General features: G+C 36.2%; 4 protein-coding genes across 4 annotated transcripts; all 4 read left to right on the forward strand.

The window, feature by feature from the left end:
• Window positions 1–1,746: 1,746 nt before the first annotated feature.
• On the forward strand, window positions 1,747–2,986 carry LOC18992591. The gene is made up of 5 exons (XM_024152261.1): window positions 1,747–1,834; window positions 1,897–2,076; window positions 2,181–2,315; window positions 2,400–2,543; window positions 2,636–2,986. The coding sequence occupies exons 1-5, from the start codon at window positions 1,775–1,777 to the stop codon at window positions 2,984–2,986; spliced, it is 870 nt and encodes a 289-aa protein (XP_024008029.1). The 5' UTR covers window positions 1,747–1,774.
• Window positions 2,987–6,046: 3,060 nt separating this feature from the next.
• LOC112084016 lies at window positions 6,047–7,369 on the forward strand. The gene is made up of 5 exons (XM_024152262.1): window positions 6,047–6,184; window positions 6,257–6,433; window positions 6,562–6,696; window positions 6,788–6,931; window positions 7,022–7,369. The coding sequence occupies exons 1-5, from the start codon at window positions 6,125–6,127 to the stop codon at window positions 7,367–7,369; spliced, it is 864 nt and encodes a 287-aa protein (XP_024008030.1). The 5' UTR covers window positions 6,047–6,124.
• Window positions 7,370–8,532: 1,163 nt separating this feature from the next.
• Window positions 8,533–9,735, forward strand: LOC112084063. The gene is made up of 5 exons (XM_024152478.1): window positions 8,533–8,592; window positions 8,708–8,872; window positions 8,977–9,114; window positions 9,199–9,342; window positions 9,427–9,735. The coding sequence occupies exons 1-5, from the start codon at window positions 8,533–8,535 to the stop codon at window positions 9,733–9,735; spliced, it is 816 nt and encodes a 271-aa protein (XP_024008246.1).
• Window positions 9,736–12,040: 2,305 nt separating this feature from the next.
• LOC18992594 lies at window positions 12,041–13,215 on the forward strand. The gene is made up of 5 exons (XM_024152263.1): window positions 12,041–12,091; window positions 12,188–12,331; window positions 12,441–12,598; window positions 12,664–12,808; window positions 12,895–13,215. Exons 1-5 carry the CDS (start codon window positions 12,041–12,043, stop codon window positions 13,213–13,215), a joined length of 819 nt encoding a protein of 272 aa, XP_024008031.1.
• Window positions 13,216–19,493: the final 6,278 nt, after the last annotated feature.

Raw genomic sequence — 19,493 nt, forward strand, 5'->3', positions numbered from 1 at the left:
AATAAAATGGAAGGAAAACTAGGAAGATGAAGAAGACAAAGTAGAAAAAGGTAAATATGATAAAAAAAACGAAGACAAATCAGATGAATAAGAAGTAAAAAAAAAGATGAAGACAATAAAAGAAGAACAATTTGAAAACAAATAACGATAAAAAAAATCAAAAATATAAGGAAAAAATTAAAAAAGGGAAAATATAAACCATGAGAAGAGTAAAAAGACAGATAAGACAAAGATCTTTAAAATATGATGAAGAATTTGGAGAGAGTAAGAATAATTGGAAGAAGAGGAATAAGAATCTGTTGAATGAGAAAAATAAAATAAAATAGAAGACAAAGTAGAAGAAGAAGAAGATAGTGAAGAGAAAAAATTGGATGAAAACCTTAAAAGAGGAGGAATTGGAGAAAGTAGAAGAATATGAAGATGATGTAAAAGCCGAAAAACACCAGAAGAATATGAAGTCGGTGATAACAAAGAAGACGATGGCAATGAAAAAGGAAAAGAAAAAAAAAAGAAAGAGAATAATAATACATTGAAAAAGAAGAAGAAAGTGAATAAAAACTGGAAGAGAAGAAAATCAAAAGATGTATGAGAGGAAAAAGGAAAAGATGTTGAGAAGAAGAAGAAGACGTAAAAAAGAAAAACCAGTAGAATAAAAAGTAAAAAAAGACATAGAAAATAAAGAAAAAAAAACAAAAAAAACAAAAAAAACAAAAAAAAAAAGAAATAAAGAAGAAAATGATAGAGAAAAAAAAATTAAAAGATAAAAAGAGAAAAAGATGAATAATTCATATTAATCTTATTTTAGTTAATGTTTATTGATTTTATACACTTATTAGTATTGATTTTAAAATTTTTAATGTTAGACAATGTTTACTTTCATAGATTAGCTTTATTTTAATTTTGTATGTATCAAATTCTTGATCTAATTATTTTTTATTTATGATATAAAATTTTATTTTAAGTTTCAATGAAACTTTTTGGCCTGCGCAAGTCGCGGACTAAACACCTAGTATATATATATATATAGCAATAAATGTCAATGACATTTTCAAATCAAAGGTTGTTTTCAAAATTTACTTGTTAATTTCTTTTATAAGTTATTTAACTTACTTGTTTCTTGACCCAAACGCTACCATTAATATCAGTATACTGACTATCTATTCGCACACCAGTTAGTTTTTTTTTTTCATATATAAACTCTCACACTTGGAGCTGCCCACTTCATCTTTTCCTAGGTAGGCACATGTTACCTACGATCTTCCACTTGATGTTCATGACAGTGTTCAAAAATAGATGGAAAGTGAGGCCATGCTACGCAAATAACACACGCTTGTGCATGCCCATGTTTCCGTATTACCGAGAATAGATGGAACTTTCTAGACAACCGGAATGATTTGTGGTCTTCCATTAACTATCCGACTAAAATAATTTCTCTGCGAAAGACAGATTTGTCTTCCTAGATAACATTCTTGCTTCTATATACTTCTCAGAAGCACTTAGAAAGAGAACCATATAGGAAGGGTCATTCTCCAATTTCTTATTGAACTTCGATCTAGCTCCTCTTTACCACAGGTAGGTCTCGCTTGTACGTCAATAACTCACGAGAATTGAGCTGCTTGCCCACTTCTTTGCCTTTTAGTACGTAAAACTTAACGTACATCATTCTTTCAAGGATGCAAGCATTTTGTCTAAGATACCTCAAACCATAATATATACAAGCTTAGGTTTAAGATCGTCTTTGCTATTTCTTTCATTAATTAGGTTAGTGGAAGAAATGGGTGTATTTCCTGGATTTGGTGGCTGGATCAATCAGAACACTCAACAGCCTCCTAAGGTTAGTTTCATTTCCATCAAATAAATATAAACAGGTAATATTGATTCTGTTTGCTATTTTAGGACGAGCCCAAGAGATCTGAGAATGTTGAATCTAAGTCGGTATCAGAGAAAGACACTAATAATGCCCCTGCTAAGGAGAAAAAGGCATATTATAAAAAAGTTCATGAGAAGCAGCAAGATCAACTTTGGCATGATGCAGAGAAGAAGCATCCATGGTATAATCCTCCTCCTAAGGTCACGGTAAGGGAAAATTACCAAACATAATCTCAATATATAATTTTTTTTGCCAAAAGATGAATTCGGAAAAAGATCCCGAAATTTTCTTAACTTTTTGATGTTTGAAGGTGACAACGAAAAAAGGTCTTTGCCATATGAACGTAGAATTGATAGTGGGACTGACTCCTGATGGAGTCTACGAACTTTTCACTAATCCAGAAACCGGTGCATTCTTTGATAAGGACAAGTGGCGCGGTCTTATGGTTTACTTTCTTATCATAATAGATACTTCGAATGTGGTATCAATTATAACAATTCTTGGGACTGTCCTTTTTTTTCTTACGAAGACAAATAAATCAATAAAAGTTTTGATGGAGGATGGACCGAGGCAGGTCATGAAAGTGAAGAAATCTGTGGCTTGGGACTTACTTTGGTTTTCTATACCTATCCCGATAATTCTAATTGTCGATGAAAACAGAAAAGATCTTACGGTAAGAAGCTTCTTTATATCCCTCACAATAATCAATACTTTTGCTTTGTATTGGTGGAACTTAACTGAGTTTCTCTTGCTTATTGTGGACAGACAAAATATAAGAAGGAGAAAATAATGTTCATGAAAGTGTTTGAGGGTAACTATAAAGTGGAGCCGATATATGTAGATTCAGAACGATTGTGCGGGCAAAGGTTACCAAAAAGTCGAGAAGAATATAAAAGATGTAGCGGCGGACAAGGAAAGATTGCGTCTAAAGTGACATTGAACCAATACTTTCAGCCATATCCTCTTTTTAATCTGCCGCCAGTTTCTTGGTATATTAGAGGGATCACCATCAAAACCACCAAAAATCTGCTCCTATCGGTCCAAAAGGTGGCTACCAGTATTCGACGGGCTAAGCGATTGAATGAGCTAGGTGAAGAAATCAAGCAACAAACATGAAAAAAAAAAACTAGCCTAAATGATACAAATATATGTTTTAAGTTTTTTTTTGTTGGTAAACATATATGTTATAATTTTGTAAATTTAATATATTTTTAAATTTTTAAAACAAAATTATAAAGGATATTGGAGTTAACTATAAGAGGTAAGAGCATCTATAACAGACGGTTTTACACAGGTTTTAGAGTAGGGAAGGTTCATAAAATTTTTAAATTTTTAAAAAATAAAAAAAGCCCAATATTTGGTGAATCGGTTCTTGTTTTAGAACATCCACAACAGGAGTGCTTAGATGATGCTTAGCCCAAAAAATAAATCCAAAATGAAAATAAATTGAAGAATTGCTGCTTAAATAAGACTAATAAGCATCGATGTTTATAAGGCACGTGGGATTTATTTATTGGACAAATAGAAAAGAAGCGATATTTATTGGTGTTTGTTTTCTCTCTCTTCATTTTCTTTCTTTCCTTTTTATCTTTCTTCATTTTTTTCTTTTTTTTCTTCTTTCTTAAGTTTAATATTATTTTATTGCTAAGCATTTGTTAGGATGCTCTTAGAGTTTTTGAAGACTGTTTTTAGAAGGGTTCATAAGTGACGTGTCTGCTTCTCATTCGTTCAACAATAATTTTTTTTAGGCTCTCTCTCCTCTTCGACTTTCTCTGGTTCTTTGTTTATGTCGACATTTCTTTCTCCTCTTCCAGCCACGATTTTTCTCTGGTGATTTCAGATCATGGGCTAAAAAAAATGGAAGCTTTGCATGAACTCACTTGAAGAAGAGCTGGGATTTTCACTGGAATCAAAGCATCACTCTTTCCTCGATCACTGTTGCGAATGGAACCGACGGTAATACGGGAGGCTCAATTCGGAGAGGAATTCGATCACGTCGATGACCCAAGGCCTTCCGGAGATATCTCGTTGGTGAATGTGGAGACGAAGGAGCTGCTCGATGAGGAGAAGGAAGAACACAGCGATTCCGGTTCAGTGACAACCGGCGCCGATTCGTTCGGTTCTGATGACGAAGATATTTAACATGCGAGTCCAACGACAAAGGGGATCTTGCGATGTATATTTGATTGGCACTGCTCATGTCTCACAGGTATCCTCTTTAAAATTGAAACTTGTGAATGGTTTTGTGGTTTTTGTAGAAATGTGGAATTGAAAATGAAGAACTTTCATCAAAGATTAGATTTTGCTTTAATTAGCTTGGATTGGTTTCATTGAATTTAGAGGAGTAGCAGAGATATCTGTTTGCTTAAATTTTGATAACCTTGTTGTCATGTGCATTTCTGTCAGAATCCATTCTCTTGTTTTCATATCACCCTGGAATTGTATGAATCTCATCATTAGCTCTTCCCATGTTCGGACTCATAAAACCGCTAACAGCTGATCTTTATGGCATTATTGGAGCTTCCCTTGGTACCATAGCTGTTGTTTCTCTGCAAAATCTAGTGGTGCAGCTGCAGCTGCTGTTGATCTGGATGATGAAGAGGTGGATGAGGAAGGTGTGGAGCCAAAGGACATCGAGCTGGTGATGACCCAAGCAGGAGTGTCTAAGCCAAGGGCAGTTAAGGCTCTCAAGGCCGCTGATGGAGATATTGTCTCTGCCATCATATAGCTTACCACCTAAATCCAAAACCATTTCTACTTAGATGCTGTTTTCGTGTTTTTTGCTTCTTCTTCTTCTTTTTTTAAATGACTTTGCATGATGTATCATTACACACCATAAGTTTGGATTCCTTTCTGGTTTGTTACGTGTTTAAACTGGCAAACCAATTCATTCATTATATAAAATCAAAACCGAGAACATCATACTTGAGATCACTGTTCTTCTTTTGCTTCATAGTTTGTGAAGGAAAATTAAACACAAAATTTTTAGATTTCAATCAAACCAATTTTAAGAACCTCTAATGAGGTTCACTGGAGGAACAAAAAAACTTTTGGGTTCTAAACCATTCCTTAATAAAATAAATTATTAAAAAATAGTTATAAACTCCAAGAAGAGGTTCACCAATGCTCTAAGGACCAACTAGATGCTCTTACATCCTCTTTATAATTCCATTTCACGGTCCATGCCATACATGGTGATCGGTGACATGTGTTGCAATACTTAAAAAAAATTAGTTGGATTTCGGTTCGGATCCTCCTAATTAATAAAAACGTATATATATATATATATATATATATATATATTTGTTCAAATGTATTTTACAAAGGATTTCACCCGTCGGATTGTTCAAATAGGAACCATTCGCAAAATAGAAAACCTTCGGAATTCTTTCGTCCTTTTATTAACGAACTTTGATTACTTAACGAACCAGTCAAAATTATTTTATAAACAATAGATTGGTCTTGCAATAATATATCACTTAACGTTATTATTACATATTTTCCATGAACCTATGGTTGTGTCCCTACTCCCTAGCATCCCAGAACGAAGCCTAAGCACACAAAATCTATACAGTTGTTTTTGTGTGTTAGCAAACCTCTTCCCAAACTACTTTAGCTTTGTTGTGGATATCATATTAGGAAAACCACTTTATCGAAACGTTTATATACCATCATTTCTTACTGCAATAACATGAACAATGACCAACCTACCATTTTTTCATTCTACACGCTCATGCATAACCCATGACTTTATCTTTTCTTCTAAATTAGTTTCCCTGATCTCGTCCTTATTTCGTCTTCATACTTCTTAATACTGAATCATATCATCACCTCTGTAAAAATTGTTAATTTCTTCTGCATATATTACAATTTACAGTTTTAAAAATCGACACAACGTATTCAGCATTGTCACAAATTGTTATTAAAAACAAATATAGAATACAATATTACATTATTTATATATTCTTCTCAGAATAACTTAGAAGGAACCACATAGAGAAGGTCATTCTCCAATTTACTGACCATCGATCTCCTCTGTCTGAGTAGGTCTAGTCTGTACGTCAAAAACACACGAATTGAGCTGCCAACTACATTGTTTCGCAGCTGTACGTAAAACTAACGTACAATATACTCTCAAGATACAACATATTATCTAAGATTCCTCAAACCATAATATATACTAGCTTTGTATCTTCATCTACTCTTGTACTGATTAGATAAGCATCATTTGTGGTACTAAAATTTCAGAGAGAAATGGGTGTATTTCCTGGATTTGGTGGTTGGATCAATCAGAACACTCAACGGCCTCTTAAGGTCAGTTTCATTAATAAAAAACAAGAAAGACAAATAGATATAAACAGGTAATGATTCCGTTTGTTGTTGTAGGCTGAGCACAAGAGATCAGAGAATGTGGAATCTAAGGCGGTGTCAGAGAAAGACAATACTGCTCCTGCCAAGGAGGAGAATGTATATTATGACATAGATCATGTGCGGAAGCAAGATCAACTTTGGCATGATGCAGAGAAGAAGCATCCATGGTACGATCCCCCTCCTATTGTGAAGGTAAGAAAAAATCACCAAACATAATTACAATACTTTTTTGCCTTATGATGAATTCTAACATATTCTGATATCTTTTTTTTTCTCTAACGAAAGGAGAAGAGAAATTCTGATATCTTTTATGTTTGAAGGTAACCACGGAAAATGGTCTTTGCCATATGAAAATAGAATTAATTGTGGGAATGAGTCCGGATGCAGTCTACGACGTTATGACTGATCCACAGAGCGGTCCATTTTTTGATGTGGACAAGTGGCGCCAAATTATGGTTTTTTTTCTTCTTCTTTTTTCATATAATGGGATTCGAATGTGGTGTTAATTATAACAATACTTGAGATAGTGATATCTTTATTATGAAGGAAAACAAATCAGTAAAGGTTTTGAAGGAGGATGGACCAAGGCAGATCGCAAAGGTGAGGAAATCTGTGGCTTGGGACTTCCTTTGGTGGTCTATACCTATCCCAATCAATCTAATTGTCGATGAAAACAAAATAAATCTTACAGTAAGAAGCTTTTCTATACCCACTTACAATAGTCAATGCTTTTCTTTTGTATTGATGAAACTTAAGTCGAACTTCTCTTGGTTTGGACAGACAAAATATAAAAAAGAGCAAATGATGTTTCTTAAAGTGTTCGAGGGTAATTATAAAGTGGAGCCACTATACGTAGATTCAGAACGATTTTGCAAGCAAAGGTTGCCAAAGAGTCGAGAAGAATATAAAAGATGTAGCGGGGGACAAGGAAAGGTTGCGTCGAAAGTGACAATTAACCAATACTTTAAGCCAAATCCTCTTTTTAATCTGCCACCGGTTTCTTGGTACATCCGAGGGATCACCATCAAGACCACCAAAACTCTGTTTTTATTGGTCCAACATTACGGTACCAGGATTCGACGGGCTGGACGAAGTCAAATAGGTCAAGACATCAAGCAGGAAACATGAAAAAAAAAAATTACCCTAAGTAATCATACACTAGTATATGTAATAAATTATAAATTTAATATATTCTTATATTCCTTGAAAAAAACATTTGGCGAAATTCGAGTTGACTTCATGAGTTCGGTTAACATAGGCCGAACTCGATACTCTTACTTGCTCTTTATATATATTTTCACGTTAAGTTCCATTCTCCACGGTCCATGCAATGCATGCGGATCGGATAAATCTAAAGTAGCATCATGGTCCTCAATCCTCATCCGCTAAAAAAATCATGTCGTTTAATTCATATCATAAATAACCAAATCTTTAATAATATCCGTGTAATTCTTACTATCTATGTGCACATCTTTATATATGTTTGTTCAAATGAATATTCTAAGGGCTGTTGGGTTGTTTATATTAGACCTTGTTTGGAAAACTATATCTTGTATATAGTCGGAATGTTATTCGTTAAAAATAAAATTATAAATACTTCGTGTAATATCTAAACAAATCAAATATATAAACCAAATTCAGTTGTTTACTTGTTGTCTTTAATAGAAAAATCAGGTGAAATCATCCATTGACCATCATCATTTATAAGTGTAATGATTAACATGGCCATTTTTCATTATCTTATGCTTAGAACACAAGGATCAAATTAAACTACCATTCCTTCATTTTACACATACAGTTACATGACCTACTCTATCTCTGTGTCTTACTTTCATCTAAAAAAAAAATTCATTTCTCTTCTTATCTTTATTTCTTCACACCACACCTTTTAGATTGAATCATATCATCATCATCTATTTATCTCATTATCTGTATATTGGAAAAAAAATTAAATTCATTTTCTGCATATATTACGATTTGGATTTTTAAAAACGGACAAATAATATTCGATATAAGTTCACAAAATGTTATTAAAAAAATAAATATAATGTTTCTATATTCTTCTTAATTAGAAGCACTTAAAAGGAACCAGATAGGTCTATCCTATACGTCAATAACTCACGAGAGTTTAGCTGGCCACTTCATTGTTTCGCTCTACGTAACACCATTCTCTAAACATGCAGCCATTTTATCTAAAGTCTCTCAACCCATGTATATTACAAACTTTGTATCTTCGTTTGCTCCTTTTCTGATTAGAATAGTATTGTTTATGGTAATAAAATTTTAGAGAAATGGGTGTATTAACTGGATTTGGTGTTTGGATCAATCAGAACACTCAACAGCCTCTTAAGGTCAGTTTCATTTCGATCAATCAGAGCTCCCAAGGAAGTCCATTTAATATTAACTAATAACTACTATTGGTCAAATTTAGAAACCAGGTATGAATGATTGTATTTGTAGTTCTAGGCCGAGTCCACGAGATCTGAGAATGTTAAATCTACCTCAAAGTCAGAGAAAGATAGCAATAATCAAGAACTATACTATGACAAAGATGAGCAGCTGAGGCAAGGTAAACTATGGAAAGATGCAGAGAAGAAGCATCCCTGGTATGACGCTCCTCCTAGAGTTAAGGTAAGAGCACAATAGCAAGAACTTTGATTTTGGCCTTAGAGAAATTGCTACAATTTTTTATAAATAAAGATCTTAACTGTTTCTTATATTTCTGACGTTTGAAGGTGGCTACGAAAAATGGTATTTGCCATATGAGTATAGAATTGACAATGGGATATCCCCCTGAAACCGTCTACGAACTTTTCACTAATCCAAATAACGGAAAATTCTTCGATATGGACATGTTTGGGCGCCAACTTCTGGTGTTTTTCTCATCATTGTATGTTTCAAATGTGGTATTGCTTATAGTAATACTTGAGAGAGTGAAATTTTTCTTCAGTATGAAGGAAAACAAATCAAGAAAGGTTTTGAAGAAGGATGGACCGAGGGAGATTGCAGAGACAAAGAAAGCTGTGGCCATGAACTTCCTCTGGTGGTCTGGATCTATCCCGATAACACTAATTGTCGACGAAAACAAAAAAGATCTCACAGTAAGAAGCGTCTCTATATCAATATGTTTGTTTTGTATCTGCAAAACATAACTTGCGTTTCCCTTGCATGTTTGTTGAGGACAGGCAAAATATAAGAAAGAGAAAATGATGTTCATGAAAGTGTTTGAGGGTAGCTACAAAGTGGAGCCACTATACGTGGATTCAGAACGCTTGTGCATGCACATGAAGCCTAAAAGTAAAGAAGAATACAGAAAATGTAGCGGTGGACAAGGAAAGATTGCATCGAAAGTGATAATGGACCAATACTTTCAGCCTTCTTTTCCTTTTAATCTGCCACCAATTTCTTGTTATATTCGAGAGACCACCATCAATACCACCAAAACTCTGCTCCAAATGCTTCAGTTTACGGGTGCGACGATGCGAGGGGTTTAGTGAGTTGAACTCTGGATGTCTTCAAGCAACAAACAGGGAAAACACTATAGCCGAAATGATCATTCACAAATATATGTTGTAAGTAGTAAATATATATATATATATATGCTTATATTTCTTATAATTTAAACAATTTCGAGTCGACTATAGGACTTCAATTATCTTAGACCCAACTCGTTATTTCATATATTATACAATTTCATATTCCATGTTTTATGATTGCGTGATTTTGTGGTCAGATTCTGAAAACTTTGTACCATGTATCTAGAGATACTGAAATTTTGGCGTCAAATATTAAGCCATTTTTGCACCAAATCACAGTTCTGAAATGTTGGTGTAAAATTGTAATTCCTGAATTTCGATGCAAAAAATAAATTTTTAGATGAGATAATTAGAAATTTAGGATAATTTCCCAAACTATTTGTTCATTTAGGATTTATTATCTTAGACATTGTCCCTCTAAGATTTATTTTAATTGAAATCCAAAATTACTCTTAATTTTTTATTTCAGTAATTTTTGTTTAACTTTTTTTTATTAATTCAGAAAAAGAAAAAAAAATTAAAAAAGAAAACGTGATTTCCTTGATAAAAAAAAACTTCGGCACGATAAAACATATTTTTCTGCTTGGCCCAAAAAAAAAACTTAGGCCACTGTAAAATCAGCTTACCGTCATACACTGGAAGGTTTCTCTGCCTTTTACAAAGCCTTTTACAAAACCATATATGTAGTTTATAAAACAGCTGATTGCAAGAGAAATAATAAACTTTGGAATTTCTACTTTTACTTGCTGTGTTCTTATATATAAAGCTAGATCGTGTAAAAGTATATTATTTAAACATACATATTCACTGTCTATGTTTGTAACAGAAGGAATCGTAATAGAGTATAAGGTAATAAACTGAAAAAACTTGAGAAAAAGTTTTTGTTGAAAGAGAGCGAAGAACTTCGGTGGAAAAGAATAAAAAAATGGAAAAATAGAAAATGAATATTTAGAAAATATTTGGTTTGGTAGATGAGACTATAAATCCTAAATTTTCTCAGATTCTGTTATGGATTTAATAGAATTCATATTCCACATTACGTAGAACAAAGAAAGATTAGTAGAATGCACATTCTAGTGAATTATAGAATATAGTGAAAAGTGTAGAATATGTATTTTAGAAGTTGTAGAACACTGAAAAGTCTGTAGAATATCTATTCTATATGGCTAATAGAATGAAGAAGAACATGTAAAACATCGATTCTAGGTTTCATATATTATAAAGAATAATGCTTAGAAATAATATTCTACAAAACCGTTGAATGTAGAAAATATTTTCCACATTTTGTAGAAAATAATTTTTAAAAATTAAAAAATTTCCAAAACTAAATTTTGGTAATAAATTTATTTCCTTTTTGGTATTTTCGATTTTTTTTAAAAAAATAGAAATATTAAATCCGAATTTTTAAAATTAATGTACATTAATTAAAGAGTAATTAAGTCCAAAAGTGCCAAAAGTTCAAAAAGTCTTATGGAGACAAATGTTTTCAAAATGTGTCCTAAATTTACTATTCTCCCTTTTTAGATTTGTATTTCTGGCAAAATTCAGATTTTGTGATGACGACAACTCTTGATTACGCTATTCTAACGCAACTTTCCAATAAATGTAATATAAAAATTCAAAAAAAAAAATCTATTTCCAAAAATCTAACACACGAGTTATGCAATTTGGGCGAAAAATCCGGATTTTGGCGTTAAGTTTTAGTTTCACTAGTTTTGACTTCATTCCAAATATTTAATCTTCTTTCTTTTTTCCCTTTGAAGTTCGCACTTGGTTGGTCTCACCGTTTTTAAGCAGAATTAATTAGGGCTACTTGAATCTTATAAAGATAGTTTTTTTTTTTGTAACAAAAATCTTATAAAGAAAGTTACCCTAATATTAATTCTGGTAGAAGAAAGACGGCACATTTTCTCTCCTAAATCAGGGAACAAGCTTTCGTGTTCGCAGAAGCTATATTCAGAAATCGAACTTAGTAGGAACATGATGGATTCTGATTCCGTAATTCTCCAATGTATCGACCTTCGATCTCATCTTTCTTCACGTAGGTCTCGTAGCCTCTACGTCAACAACTCACGAGATTTGTTTCGCGGTACTTAAACGTATACGTACACCATTCTCTCAAAAACAAATATTGTATTTGTCTAAAATAATATATTCAAGCTTTTTATCTAAGATTCCTTAAACCATTATATATAAACTTGGTAAGGATCGTCATTTTTAACTTGCTCTGATCTTCGTTCTTGGATTAAGATTTTAGAGAGCAATGAGCCTATTTCCTGAATTTGGTAGCTGGATCAATCAACAACCTCAAAATGTCAGTTTCATATCCATAAATCAGAGAACCACTGAAAGTAAAATCAGCAACGACTAATTATAAAAATTAGAATATGATTTATGTTTGTTGTTGTAGGCCGAGTCCAATGACCCTGGACCTGATCATGTGTGGGCAGTAGATCCTAAATATTTTGACGTCGCTGAGGCGCAGAAGGAGGCATTACTTTGGCGAGCCGAGGAGGAGAAGCATCCATGGTATGATGCTCCTGCTAAGGTCAAGGTAAGATCAAATCAGCAAACAAATACTTATAGAATTTTTTGCCTTTAAGAGAAAACTATATATAGAATAAAAATATTGGCGATTCTAACATAGTTATAATGTTTGAAAGGTGAAAACAAAAAATGGTCTTTGTCATATGAACATGCAATTTACAATAGGATTGCCTCCTGAAGCAGTCTATGAGATGTTCACTAATCCAAACAACTTGCCATTCTTTCGAGAGGACGAGGCCGGACGTCAACTTCTGGTTTTTGTTTTCTTATCATTGTTTGATTCGAATGGAGAACTTATTATAGCAAATACTTGAGAGTTTGGTCTTATAATCTTATGAGGGAAAACAAATCAACAAAGGTTTTTAAAAAAGATGGACCAAGGCAGACGACGGAAGTGGAGAAAGCTCTAACATGGAACTTTCTTTGGTGGTCTGGAGCTATCCCGATCCATCTCATTATCGATGAAAACCATAAAACTCTTACAGTAAAAAAAAAAAAAAACGTGATCTCTATATCCCCTCACAAGAAACAATTTGTTTGTGTTTAATTTGGGTTTCATCTCTTGTTTAGGCAAAATATAAGACAAAGAATTTGATGTTAATGAAAACGTTGGAGGGTAGTTGGAAAGTGGAGCCAGACTTCGTAGATCAAGAACGCTTGTGCAAGTCAAAGTTGCCGGAGAGTCGAGAAGAATACAAAAGATGTAGCGGCGGAAAAGGAAAGGTTGGGTCGAAAGTGACAATGGAGCAGATTTTTCAGCCTTCTTCACTTCTTAATTTGCCGCCAGTTTCTTGGTTCATCCGTGGGATCACCATCAAAACCACCAAGGCTCTTCTTGAAGATCTTAGAAAAGCCGGTGCCACGTTCCGAGGAGTTCCACTTGGTAAATAATATTAATAGACAATTTTTTTTAAGCTTTTAACTTTTAACATATACAATCATTTTTATATGGATAATCCATTTAGCTGATAAACATAAATTCAACTGTGATAACCAAAATGATTAATTGTAACATTAAGTTTATTTATGTTATATTTACAAATTAAATGAATTCATTTAAATTCTTTAATATTGTTATAACACATATCATATATGGACTCTTATACCGGCCCATTAGGCCCATCAGGGCATTGTACTTAACCTAGATTTCCTATGTACTCTATATATACATTCCAGTGATTAATAAAGTTTCTAAGTTTTCACAACACGTTATCAGCACGATAAGACTCTCTAAGCGAAAAACCCTAATAAATCCGGCCACCACCAAAACCCTAAAAGCAAGTCGAAACTTAAAAGACGCATATCTTCCAAACCGTGAGGAACCAGAAGACGATCTACATATCAAATCGAAGCCCTCGACGAGACGAATCTACTGGTGAAAACCGTTTGTCGATCCAACGTCGGACGCGCCCTCACGCACACTTACAGTACACGACGATCAACCGAAAAAAAAAAACCAGATCCGAGTTTTTCCTTCTTCAACCAGCAGCTTCTCCAGTTTTGGTGATCAATCCTTGGAATTTGTAGCGGCTAACTGAGGTCTATTAGCTCCCAGTTTCATTAGCCTGTCAGAAATCTAAAGGTGGAAAAGGTATCTTCTAAAACTGAGAGCCATAGAACCTGTTGTTTAAACACTTCAAAACCCTATAAAAAAAAAAAAAAAAAAAAAAAAAAAAAAATCGATCTCTAATTGATTGAAAGTGTTTGATACTCTGATGATTGATTGATAACTTGTTGATTGATTGTTTAAATTACAAGTTTATGCATGTTCAAAGGTTTTAAACTCGTTTTATAAAACCCTAACCTACAAAAACCTAACAACCGTTTTTGGCCATGTTTATGACATAAACCTATTCGATTTTCTTCATGTTTAATAAGCTTGTTGCAGCTTATTTGATTGTTGATTCTCTTGCTTGAAACACTTGATTGAATAAACTAAGAAAATCAACCCTAAATCCTAAGCTTGATTCACGATTTTGTAATCTTCAAAATCGTAAGTCATAATGCTTAAACCCTAGTCCTTTTCACGTGATTTCTTTGTTGTCCTTGTGAAATTATTAAAACCATCGACCACAGATCCTATAGATCTCGAAATCACATCCAAAATATGTTTTCCAAACCGTTAAAACCCTAGATAAAACCCTAATCATATTCGGCTCCCCTAGGGTTCCTCCTAAACCGCCTAAAACCGGCTAAACCTGGTTCTCATTAACCGAAATTATATTCGGCTTTAACCGATTAAATCACAGCTATTAAACCGATATCATGTTCGGGGTAACTAAAACCATACCCTTTAAAATTTACTATTTCCGAGAAAGTTCCCTCTAATAGAAAGTTTCCTCATATAAAAACTTTCCTCATATAGAAATTTTCCCGACATAGAAACTTTCCTCATTTAGAAAATTACCCAAATTAGAAACTTTCCAAATTTAGAAACTTTCCTAAAATAGAAATATTCTCAAAATAGAAAGTTTCATCATCAGCATTCAAAATTTTCTCAAAACAATCCCTAACAAAATCAATCTCATGTTTCAGATGTCAAACATTCAGAAATGTGAATTCGAGGCCCTTCACGTCTCCGGGGATAACTACCTCGAGTGGGCCCTAGACATGCGCTTGTTCCTCGCATCAAAAGAACTCGATGCGTGTATTACCGACGGTAACACCGCATCCCGTAAGGGACAGTCTCAGGCGATATGTCACATACGCCATCATCTGGCCCCGAGCCTTAAGCAGCAATATCTCACTCTTGAGAATCCACTTGAATTGTGGCAAGCGCTGAAAAAGCGATATGACCATCAGAAAATGGTCTAGTTGCCTCAGGCAGATTTCGACTGGAAGAACCTTCGGTTCCAGGACTACAAATCCGTAGATGATTACAACAACGAACTCTTTCGTATTGTTGCCATCCGGAAACTCTGTGGCGAGGATGTGACAGATAATGATCTCCTCGAGAAAACATTATCCACATTCAGCACAGAGAATGTTGTGCTCCAACAACAATACCGTGCAATGAAACACACATTGTACGAAGACTTGTTGTCCTGTCTTCTCCTCGCTGAGAAGAATAACCAGCTGCTTATGAGGAACAGCGCTATGAGGCCCCCGGGATCGGCTCCTGTCCCAGCTTCTCGTCAAGAGTCCTACCATGTTCAACCCGATAGATCCTCAGATCACCGCCGTGGACGTGGTAATGGACGTGTAATGGCCGAGGACATGGACGTGGAAGACGTGGACGCGGACATGGTCGTGGCAACCGACCTAACCTCAGTTATGGTCCTGGTCGTGGTCGAGGCATCACCAAGCCGACCCGCCACACCAACCCCGATCACTCTGCTTGTACCAGATGTGGGATGTTCAACCACCCAACAAAGCAATGTCGCACCCCCAAGATCCACTGCGATCTATACCAGAAGTACGGAAAAGCTCCTGCTGAAGCCAACATGACTCAGCCAGTCGATGCTGCTAACCTGGAAGGTGACGACCTCCTTGATGATGAGAACACCACAAACGAGCAGACCGACCCCATGGACTATGAAACAGCTGATCTCCTCGATTAATTCAATCATCTGAAACTCTGATACAATTTGATTTTGTTCTTTATTTTTTTCATTTTGGGATTTGTTTCATTTTTTTTTCCATTTGCCTTTATTCTCAGACACTGCTTTACTTTATGATTTATCACATTTTCTGAATTCCTCAATACTGAATTCTATCTTCTATTCATAATAAAGCACACCAGCAAATGGAAACCATAGTCGTAGATAGTGGATCCAGCCACACTATCTTAAGAAACAAAAGTTACTTCATAAACCTAACCTATCAAACCGCAAATATTAGCACCATCGCGGGTCCCTCAAACCTTATCGAAGGATATGGCCATGCCTATGTGTTGCTATCAAATGGCACACAACTTGAAATACCAGATGCTCTATATTCTCCTAGTTCGAAGAGAAATCTTCTGAGCTTCAAGGATATAAGACAGAATGGTTTCCACATAGAAACCCAAGGTCAAGGGAACAAAGAATCCCTCCTAGTCACTAAAACCGTAGACGGCCATAAACAAATCCTCGAAACCATACCTGCGCTCTCTACTGGACTTTACCATGCTAAAGTCAGTATGATTGAAGCTAATACCACTCTCAAAGCCCGGTTTACTGATTATACTATTTGGCACGACCGGCTCGGTCATCCCGGTGCAAATATGATGCGTAAACTAATTCAAAACTCTCAAGGGCATACCCTCAAAGAAAACCGAGCTTATCCTCAACACCTCATGTGCACAGCTTGTTCTCAAGGCAAATTGATCACTCGGCCTTCACCAGTTAAAATCTCTAAACAAACACTTCATTTCCTAGAAAGAATCCAGGGCGATATCTGTGGACCTATACATCCATCTTCCGGACCATTCCGGTACTTCATGTTCCTTATAGACGCATCGACCCGTTGGTCATATGTTTGTCTCTTGTCCTCTCGGAACCAAGCCTTCGCTAGGTTCTTGGCCCAAATCATAAAATTGTGGGCCCATTTCCCTGACTTCCCACTAAAGACTATCCGCCTTGACAATGCTGGTGAATTTACCTCACAAGCGTTTAATGACTACTGTATGTCCATGGGGGTAACCGTGGAACATCCTGTAGCACATGTCCATACTCAAAATGGATTGGCTGAATCATTCATTAAACGCATTCAATGGATAGCCCGACCATTACTCATGAGATCAAAGCTCCCGGCCTCAGCATGGGGACATGCAGTATTACATGCTGCTGAACTCATACGCATCCGGCCATCTAGTGAACACAAATATTCCCCATCCCAACTACTCTCGGGTCATGAGCCAGACATCTCCCATCTCAAAACATTTGGGTGTTCAGTATATGTACCCATTGCTCCACCACATCGAACCAAAATGGGACCTCAAAGAAGGATGGGAATATATGTTGGTTTTGACTCTCCCACCATCATAAGATATCTCGAGCCAACCACTGGAGATCTCTTCAAGGCCAGATATGCGGATTGCCAATTCGATGAATCGGTATATCCCTCTTTAGGTGGTGAGACAAACAAGCTGGTCAAAGATCTTTCATGGAATCAAACATCATTAAATTGGCAAGATCCTCGGACTCTAGAATGTGATTCAGAGATCCAAAAGATTATTCATTATCAAAAGCTAGCTAATCAATTGCCAGATTCCTTTGCTGACCCGACCAAAGTAACCAAATCGTACATCCCAGCTTGTAATGCACCAGTACGAATAGCTGTCCCAACGGGACAGACCCAAGTTGCTACAGAGTCTGCACCACGTCTCAAACGGGGCAGACCACTCGGTTCCAAAGATAAGAATCTCCGGAAATCAAAGAAAGGTGCAATAACCGAAACCGGGATTCCTGCAATATCAGACATAGCCGCGGCTGAGACTCAATCTAATGAACCCTCAATGGAAGTTCGGGACGCTAAATCTCCAGGTTCAGAAGATAACAATGAGATCTCCATCAATTACAATATGTCCGGAATACAATGGAATCGAAAAGAAGTCGACTTAAATGCACTCTTTGCATACAAAGTAGCACTTGATGTTGCGCTCACGCAAGAGGATCTAGAACCCACGTCAATAACACAGTGTACACATCGAACAGATTGGCTAAAATGGAAAGAAGCCATAAACGTGGAGTTAAAGAGTCTCAAACTCAGAAACATGTTCGGTCCGATCATCCGGACCCCATCACACATCAAGCCAGTGGGCCACAAATGGGTCTTTGTGCGCAAAAGGAACGAACTCGGTGAAGTCGTTCGATACAAAGCACGGTTTGTAGCACAAGGATTCTCACAGAGACCCGGAATCGATTATGAGGAGACTTATTCTCCAGTGGTGGATGCAACAACATTCCGATTCCTCATAAGTCTGGCCATAAGAGAAAATCTTGATCTGCGGTTAATGGATGTTGTAACCGCATATCTCTATGGGCCCCTGGACAACGAAATATATATGAGACTCCCAGATGGCATTTAACTAAAAGACAAAAATGCATCTCGAGATCAATACTGCATCAGGCTGAACAAATCCTTGTATGGACTGAAACAAAGTGGGCGTATGTGGTACAACCGCCTCAGCGATTACCTCATCAAAGAAGGCTACAAAAATGACCCCATCAGTCCATGCATCTTCATCAAAAAGTACTCAAACAAAGGATTTGTAATCATAGCAGTATACGTGGATGATATAAACATCCTCGGAACATCTGGTGAGATCTCCCAAACAGTCGACTGCTTAAAAGCAGAATTCGAAATGAAAGACCTAGGCAAAACAAAATACTGTTTGGGATTACAACTTGAGTACATCAAAGGAGGAATCCTTGTGCATCAATCGGCTTATATCGAAAAGGTACTCAAGCGATTTAATATGGACCAAGCTCACCCATTGACCAGCCCAATGGTAGTTAGAAGCTTAAGTGATGACCCTCTTGGTCCCAAAAAGGATGATGAAGAAATCCTTGGTCCTGAAAAGCCATACCTCAGTGCTGTAGGAGCGTTAATGTACCTGGCTAGTTACACTAGACCAGACATATGTTTCGCCGTAAACCTCCTCGCTCGATATAGTTCATCTCCAACTCAGAGGCACTGGAACGGTATAAAACATCTCCTAAGATACCTTCGAGGTACTCAAGACTTAGGACTCTTTTATACTAACCAAAATAAAGATGGGTTAGTCGGCTTCGCCGATGCAGGATATCTATCAGATCCGCACACTGCCAAGTCTCAAACTGGCTACGTTTTTACGCATGGAGGAACAGCCATCTCTTGGAGATCAATGAAGCAGACACTCACTGCCACTTCATCAAACCATGCTGAAATCCTAGCCATTCATGAGGCTAGTAGGGAATGCGTCTGGCTGCGCTCCATGACTCAGCACATCCGCAGAGATTGTGGTATGGACGAAGACACACAGCCCACGGTGATGTATGAAGACAACGCGGCATGCATAGCTCAGCTCAAGGAAGGATATATCAAAGGAGATCGGACGAAGCACATTCTACCGAAGTTCTTCTCAACCTCAGACTGGCAGAAGGACGGCACTCTCAGCGTTCAGCAGGTCCGATCCAGTGAGAATTCAGCTGACCTCTTCACCAAATCATTGCCTACTTCAAAACACCGGAAGCTCGTCAAACAGA

Source organism: Eutrema salsugineum, unplaced genomic scaffold (genome assembly GCF_000478725.1).
Source record: "Eutrema salsugineum unplaced genomic scaffold, Eutsalg1_0 scaffold_5, whole genome shotgun sequence".
Classification (NCBI taxonomy): domain Eukaryota; kingdom Viridiplantae; phylum Streptophyta; class Magnoliopsida; order Brassicales; family Brassicaceae; genus Eutrema; species Eutrema salsugineum.

Bases quoted from the DNA above. Each gene is read 5' to 3' on its own strand.
- LOC18992591 (XM_024152261.1), top strand. From the start codon at position 1,775: ATGGGTGTATTTCCTGGATTTGGTGGCTGGATCAATCAGAACACTCAA. The intron at 2,077-2,180 runs GTAAGGGAAAAT...TGATGTTTGAAG, and splicing joins ATCCTCCTCCTAAGGTCACG to GTGACAACGAAAAAAGGTCT. The intron at 2,316-2,399 runs GTTTACTTTCTT...TTTCTTACGAAG, and splicing joins ACAAGTGGCGCGGTCTTATG to ACAAATAAATCAATAAAAGT.
- LOC112084016 (XM_024152262.1), top strand. From the start codon at position 6,125: ATGGGTGTATTTCCTGGATTTGGTGGTTGGATCAATCAGAACACTCAA. The intron at 6,185-6,256 runs GTCAGTTTCATT...TTGTTGTTGTAG, and splicing joins ACACTCAACGGCCTCTTAAG to GCTGAGCACAAGAGATCAGA. The intron at 6,932-7,021 runs GTAAGAAGCTTT...TGGTTTGGACAG, and splicing joins AAAACAAAATAAATCTTACA to ACAAAATATAAAAAAGAGCA.
- LOC112084063 (XM_024152478.1), top strand. From the start codon at position 8,533: ATGGGTGTATTAACTGGATTTGGTGTTTGGATCAATCAGAACACTCAA. The intron at 8,873-8,976 runs GTAAGAGCACAA...TGACGTTTGAAG, and splicing joins ACGCTCCTCCTAGAGTTAAG to GTGGCTACGAAAAATGGTAT. The intron at 9,343-9,426 runs GTAAGAAGCGTC...TGTTGAGGACAG, and splicing joins AAAACAAAAAAGATCTCACA to GCAAAATATAAGAAAGAGAA.
- LOC18992594 (XM_024152263.1), top strand. From the start codon at position 12,041: ATGAGCCTATTTCCTGAATTTGGTAGCTGGATCAATCAACAACCTCAA. The intron at 12,092-12,187 runs GTCAGTTTCATA...TTGTTGTTGTAG, and splicing joins TCAATCAACAACCTCAAAAT to GCCGAGTCCAATGACCCTGG. The intron at 12,599-12,663 runs GTTTGATTCGAA...TAATCTTATGAG, and splicing joins GTTTTTGTTTTCTTATCATT to GGAAAACAAATCAACAAAGG.